Source organism: Monopterus albus, unplaced genomic scaffold, assembly GCF_001952655.1.
Source record: "Monopterus albus unplaced genomic scaffold, M_albus_1.0 scaffold200.1, whole genome shotgun sequence".
Classification (NCBI taxonomy): Eukaryota; Metazoa; Chordata; class Actinopteri; order Synbranchiformes; family Synbranchidae; genus Monopterus; species Monopterus albus.
Genome location: NW_018128080.1, coordinates 579,569 through 586,439, shown reverse-complemented (window position 1 = coordinate 586,439; position 6,871 = coordinate 579,569). Strand labels below are relative to the sequence as shown.

Here is a 6,871-nt window from a genome sequence, read left to right as displayed (position 1 = left end):
CCGCATGCACACAAAAAACAGAGGGGACAAACTCACTGTAGATGAGTCACACACACGCACACATACACAAAGAAAGACAGTGTGTGTATGCAAATCAGTGCTTAGTCTTGAGTTTTTCTGTTTAACTGCAGCACGGGAGTGTGGGGGATGGTGTGGGACTTCCCACTGGTTTTCAAACTTTCAGACTTTGGACATGCTCCAATTCGGTTAGGGCTGGACACACACACACACACACACACACTCACACACACAAAGCCGTCATTGTGTTTGACCCTGGAGGACGAGCAGCCAGGTCAAAGAGGCAAGTCATTCCTAGGCAGTTGAAAAAGGCAAGTACATGGTAATGATTACCACCGTTTGACTGCATGCAGAGACAAACACACACACATGCACTTTTTCTTTAATACAACTCGCCCCCAATGTCTTCCATTTCCATTTCTTTAGCTTTCTGCTCTTACAATGCACTGTGACCACCGTGTTCCCCTTTTACAGACCAGTCTGCCACAGTCTTGGCTATAATAAACCCAGTTCCCTGTGAGTAGGCACACTTAGAGCACACACACACACAGCCACATGCTGTACGCTCATTTAGCCTGCAATTTGCTCTAGGGTTAGCCTGATATATCAGGTTAATGTTTATGTTTTATTAAAAATATTAAACTCTTTGTGAGTCACCTCAGGAATACTGAAGATACCTAGAATGTTGCAGTTGTATTTAATGTGATTTTCATGTTATTTTTTAATGGAGCGTTTAAGTGCCCCAAGGTTAGAGAAATGCTATTTTACAGGTTTTCCACTGTGATAAAAATGCAGTTATAGAAAGAAAAAAAAAAGAAAACCCATCTAGGTTTTTAATGCTCGTTTCATACCAGCCCACATCAGCCTAACTCTAGTTTTCACTGCACACACTTTTAAGAAGTTGCTGTAAGGGCCCCAGCCTCCTGTAACACACTCTCATAATGACACCATCCCTTTAGATGTCAGCAGAGCTGAGACAAAGCACTGGTGTATTTGGGGTAGACACATGGCTCCGGCAGCTCTGATGATGACAGAGAGATAGGCCGGTGTGACTGTGCTTGGCGTCCCAGCGCTGCCAGAGCTGTACATCTGCCTGGGACAGAGTGGAAATGTACCTGACAGCTGCTTCTCTCACATCAGATAAGAGCACAGGTATACGTGCACCTGTTTAAACAAATCTGCATGCATGCAAACCACTGGGTGTGTGCCTGTTATGCCTGGGAAAGAAATATAGAGACATAGCAAGCATGTTTATAATTGGGGTAGCTAATGATATACTAGTCTGATGAAGGAGTTCACAATTATTTATTTGTAAGTGATGTTAAGTTACAGCATGAGAACAAAATCAGGCAAAATAAAGAGGAATTTTGTATATGTTTGCTTCTGTTTCCCTTTGGCAAACATTAGCTGACAGAGTTTGCCCACTTTTTATTTATCACCAGGCTGTATTATCAAGGTGTGAAAAACTCATGTCAGTCAGTTCTGTTGCGCGGAGCCGGCTGATGACATCACCACAGCTCCAAGCAGCCAATTACAGGAGGGAGATAAATCTGCTGTGCATATTAACACACAAGCACATACATAACACAATGTACACCTCATCAGCTGCCTTTGGCTCTAGCCTGACATCTAGCGACACAGGCTGTTATGCGATCCTATATGAAATGGACATATTAACATAAATGGGCTGTGAAGGAGGATGAATTGTAGAGCAGTGAGCTGCTGGAGCAAGTGTGGCTTTTTTCTCCCTGTGTGGTCCTGATACATAATTCTACCCACTTTCATAATATTCATAATTACTGGGTTTCATGTTTCTGGTTTGCCATAATGTGCTGATGCAGAGTGTAAATAAAAACTATCATCACCTCTCTGGCATCTGTTTATACTTCCTACTGTGATGTAATGATCTGAGCTGGTGTTGTAATGATTTGTAAATAACAGGTTGGCTGAGCCGTGTTTGGGTGGATTTACCCTTCACTACATCCCTGCTCACCACACTGCAGTCTGACTAACACACCATGTTGTGGCTGCCTTTGTGTTTTCTCAGCATTTCCTTGCCCCCCATTACACGGAATCTAAATTTAGAAAATACTCATTCACATGAAACTAATGTAGTTCTAAGTATATCCTTACAAGCTTTCCCTTGCAGCAGTGGTAGGACACTGTTGTTCCTATAAAACACACACACACACACGCGCGCACAAAATAAGTTTTTCGGTGGAGTCTGATAGGAATGAGGTCAGACACACCGATCCTCATTGCACGTTATTATTATTATTACCGTTTTTTTTATTCGGCCAATGGGAGGCCAAGGGGAGTGGCTTGACTGAAAAATCAGGATGGAGACAGACGCTGATTGGTTTTACATCTCGCGGCGACAAGGCTATATAATGGCGAGGTTTTCGTTGTTATGTTTACAGTAATATTACAGCGCGCTCGGGAAAAAGAAAGACTATGAGAAAGCGCAGCTGCTCCATTCAACCACATGGTCCCTCAACCGCACAGACAAGCTGCGCTGCCAATAGCCAGGTTCACATAAAGGACGTGCACTGCTGTTACCCACAGCGGCGCCTTTCGAGCCTTGCGGAGCGAGTTTTCAGCCGCACAGGCAGTTGAAAGTTTCTGTTATACTTTCGGATTTATTTTCTCTTGTTTCCGTGAAACGCGCTGGTAAAAGCTGAGAGACCAGACGTCTCCAAAACGGGCTGAAAACACAGTGAAGAAACTTGGATGAACTTTTTAGATCTGTATTTAACAGTGACTTTATTTTAAACTGCCCGAAACAAGAAAAAGTGAGGAATATTTTTTAAGTCTACACTGCACTGATCAGTGTTTCCAGACACTCGGAGGAAAGGATGGTGCAGCACATGAGCCAGACAGAGAGCGCCCACGCTCACTCACCCGGCGGGGACTCCACGGACACGGGAGAAATTGACTTGGAGATGGACGCGACTCCGACCCCAGAGTCCCCCTCCTTCGGGGAGCGGAGTGACTTGGCGTGGTGCAAAACTCCGACGGGGCACATCAAGAGACCCATGAATGCGTTTATGGTGTGGTCCCAGATTGAGAGGAGGAAGATTATGGAGCAGTCGCCGGACATGCACAACGCGGAGATCTCCAAGCGGCTGGGGAAGCGCTGGAAGCTGCTGAAAGACACGGACAAAATCCCATTCATCCGCGAGGCGGAGAGGCTCAGGCTCAAACACATGGCCGACTACCCAGACTACAAGTACCGGCCCCGGAAGAAGGTCAAGTCTGGAAGCGGAGCGGGTAAGCAGGCGGACCGGGGGGAGAAGAGCGCTAAAGCCAGTGTGAAAAGAAGCCCTGCGTCCAAAGTAGTGAGCAGGACGCACAAACAGGGGGGCGTCAAGGGCGCTCCGGGACAGGACTATATCTCTTCCGGTGACCACCAGGTGCTCTTCAAATCCAGGTCAGTGTCCGGGGCCAGACACATCCCGGAAAAGCGCACAGCAGAGGGGAGACGCGGCCACTTGTTTGGTGGGGCGGGTAGCCTGGAGAGTGGGCCTCCCTCCGTGGGAGTACCGGGCAGTCCCACCCTGAGCAGCTCGGCGGAGTCCAGCGACCCGCTCAGCCTGTACGAGGAGCAGACCCCAGCGGCCAGCGACTCATCACACACCGCGCGTCTCAGGTACGCTCGCGCCTGCTCTCCAACACCGTCAGCCTCGCACTCTTCCTCATCCGTGTCATCCTCATCATCAGATGAAGAGTTTGAAGACGAGCGGCTCGACTTAAACCCGAGCCCTGGGTTTGAAAACATGTCCATGGGCGGCATGGGCTTCTCCGACGCAGAGCTAGACCGGGACCTGGACTGGAGCTTCGGGGAGTGCGGGGCGGGATCTCACTTCGACTTCCCCGATTACTGCACCCCGGAGGTCAGCGAGATGATCTCAGGAGACTGGCTGGAGTCCACCATCTCCAACCTGGTGTTCACCTACTGAAATGACCACGGTGGAGAGGAGACACAGTGTACCCCAGTGTTTTTGAACTCTTCAACCCCCCACGCAGGCGCGTGCGTCCAGACCAGAATATTTCCGCCATTCTTTCACTAAATAAGGGAGAGTGAAAAGAGGAAAGAAACGATGGCCTGTGTGCGCTTCGAAGCCCAGGGATGCGCCGCTCACAGACTTCAGCTCTAGGTGCGCTTGACGGGAACGCGCAGATGGGGGAAATGCTTAGTTTGCATTGGGACAGAGGAGGAGTGAATGTAAGCAGAGAACAGTGAAACAGTTCAAATGTTCAGCCTAACCCGAAGCAGATGAGGACTGAGACTGAACTTTGAAACCTAATGTTATTTGGGGTCGTGAAAAAGGGGGACACTTATCTGAGAGCTCGTCATGTTCAGTTTTGTTTCAGATATAGTCAATTCCCATTGACCATCAAGTTGCTATTCAGGTGTAGTTTCTTTTTCAAAACCGAAACAGTTTCTGTGTCAACAGGCATGCCCTCCAAGATAAGGAGGATTTTGTTGTGGTTAAATGCGTCAAAATGTTATTGCTGCGTAATTACGCAATTTGTGTGACCATAGGACACAATTCACTATCACCAGCTTCTCTTTCAACGGCAGGATTTAAAACAAAGACTGATTCAAAACTTCAGAAACCCTTTTTTCTGAACCTTTTTAAATACTCAGTGCACAATTCAGGACCAATGTTCCCTGACGCGCATCCTTTCTGCCTAGTGCTTCAACTTTGTAGTTCCTCTGTGTCAGATGACGTTTTTTATATTGATGTATTTATACTGGCCAAACTTTTTATACATAGAAGTATTGTTCTTGTACAGGTCTCCTTTGTGTTTGTGCACATACACCTGTCTGTATCCAGCGCGGAAGGGCTAGAAGTGTATCTTATTTAAAATGTCTGACTTCTCTCACTTTTAAGGAGATCTGAGTGTGTCATGATTTTCTACTTGTATTTTTGTACAAAATCTATAGAATGGGGGTATCTGGCGAGTGGGTAGCCTACAGCATTATTGTTTGGATCTACAGTGGTGTTTTGATGTGCAAAGGGGGGTGGGGGGTGGGGTTGTTTGGCACAATCTGACCTCACACAGTGTTTACAGTATTTACCCACATGCTTCTTAATGGCACACTGACTCCAGTTTCACCAGCCAAATAAACAAAGCCCCATTGAGGCTCCCAGTCTGAGTGTTTCCAGTACATATAGACCTAAAGTATATGAGTGAAAGATCCAAGAGAGTCACTGTTTGGATAGAGCTAATACCTCTGTGTGCTTTTTATCAAGATACGTTTTATTTGAACCACTGGACGGAATTTCACACTCATTCCACTTTGCCTAGACTTTGGAGGGAGGGAGATGTATGAAGTGCTTCATCTGTTATTGCTCAATTTGCATAAAAAAATAATATTTAACCTTTCTGTACCTGTTGGCTAAGTATAGCAGGCTAATTGTTTTCCTATATTATGGCATGGCAAATAGCATTTGTATTTCAGATTCAGGTATATGTAGCTATAGCTGTTGTGTTTAAGATTTTTAAAAGAATAATAACATGAAGATATTTATGTAAACTGACTGTACTATAAGCAAAGATTGTGTGTTTTATGTATGATGATAATGATCAATGACAGGCACTAGGGCAGCCATCTTTGGACATCCTTATGTTGACGATGATTGGGGTCCACAAGTTTATTTTTTCTTTATTACCTTCAAGACATCTTTTCTACGGTCCTTTTTCTTTGCTCATTTGTGCAATATGCCGTGTATGATCATGTTTTGTCCAATCATGCCAATATCATTTGATGTTTATAACTCAAAACCAGCCAATGTTTGGGTCAATCACTGCCTTTCAGACCTCTGTACAGATTGTTGTTTTTTTAATTAGTTTTTTCTTCCAAGAAGGAAATAAAATCAGCTGGAACTGAAAAGTATAAGGTGTTTTTTTGTTGCTCTTGTGGTTTGCCATTATCTGAACCTTTAAAACAGAAAATTTAGCACCATCAACTGGTTACCTAGCTGTTATATGCACACTGAAGTGGAGCAGTGACACATATTGAGGCCCCTTTTCAAAGGTGAAAGCATGCTCATGAAAAGGTGAACCCTCATTACCACATTCCACAGCTGAGTCTTATTCAAATGCTCCAGTCTGATGTCGGATGTTTACACTCTGCTTGTGCACTCGTGCATGTGAATATACATGCATGCATGTGCATGTTTTCTGTAGGTAAGTGTGCAGCTGCAGACTGTGAATCAATAGCCAGCCAGTGAATTGATAGGAGTGGTCTCTTTCTCCCTCCCTTACTCCATCTGCTTCTACACGTGTAGAAAACGTGGGTGCCATGGAAACACTGTATCCAAGAGAGATGTTGCAATTCTCTGGGGAACAGCATGCCTCTCTGTGCATGTGTGTGTGTGTCTGGGGGGGGGGGGGGGAGCAGAAATATCTGCAAGGCATGACGGGAATAGAGGAAGAGGAGGGTGTGTGTGTCTGTGTGTGTGTGTGTGTGCCAAAGGCAGGGAGGGGGGGGAGGGGGTGTTTGTCTGTCCTGGTGGATCGTGCAGGAGGCTGTTCCCAAATCCAATTAATTCCTTCTGGATGCATTCATTTGTCTAGTACATCAGACAAGAAAGAGAAAGAGAGTGTTATGTGCCGTTCGCACCTGTCAGTGAGCGAACGAGAAAGAGGCGAACCCAGGTAGCCGACTTCGATGCAAGCAGTGATTTATTATGTACAGTGATGAGGAGAAATAACAAAATGCACAGAGGGAAATAGTGCGTAGTCCTGTCGATGAGTAGTAACCGGGTGTTGACCAACAGTAGGAGGTGAGAAGATGGAGAGCTGGGCCGAGCTGCGTAGGCTGGGTCACTCCTGGGCTGGT

At 45.9% G+C, this 6,871-nt stretch overlaps 1 protein-coding gene across 1 annotated transcript; it reads left to right on the top strand.

Moving 5' to 3' along the window:
• Window positions 1–2,434: 2,434 nt before the first annotated feature.
• Window positions 2,435–5,914, top strand: sox4a (SRY-box transcription factor 4a). Its single transcript, XM_020618114.1, has one exon. The coding sequence runs from the start codon at window positions 2,874–2,876 to the stop codon at window positions 3,975–3,977; it is 1,104 nt and encodes a 367-aa protein (XP_020473770.1). The 5' UTR covers window positions 2,435–2,873; the 3' UTR covers window positions 3,978–5,914.
• Window positions 5,915–6,871: the final 957 nt, after the last annotated feature.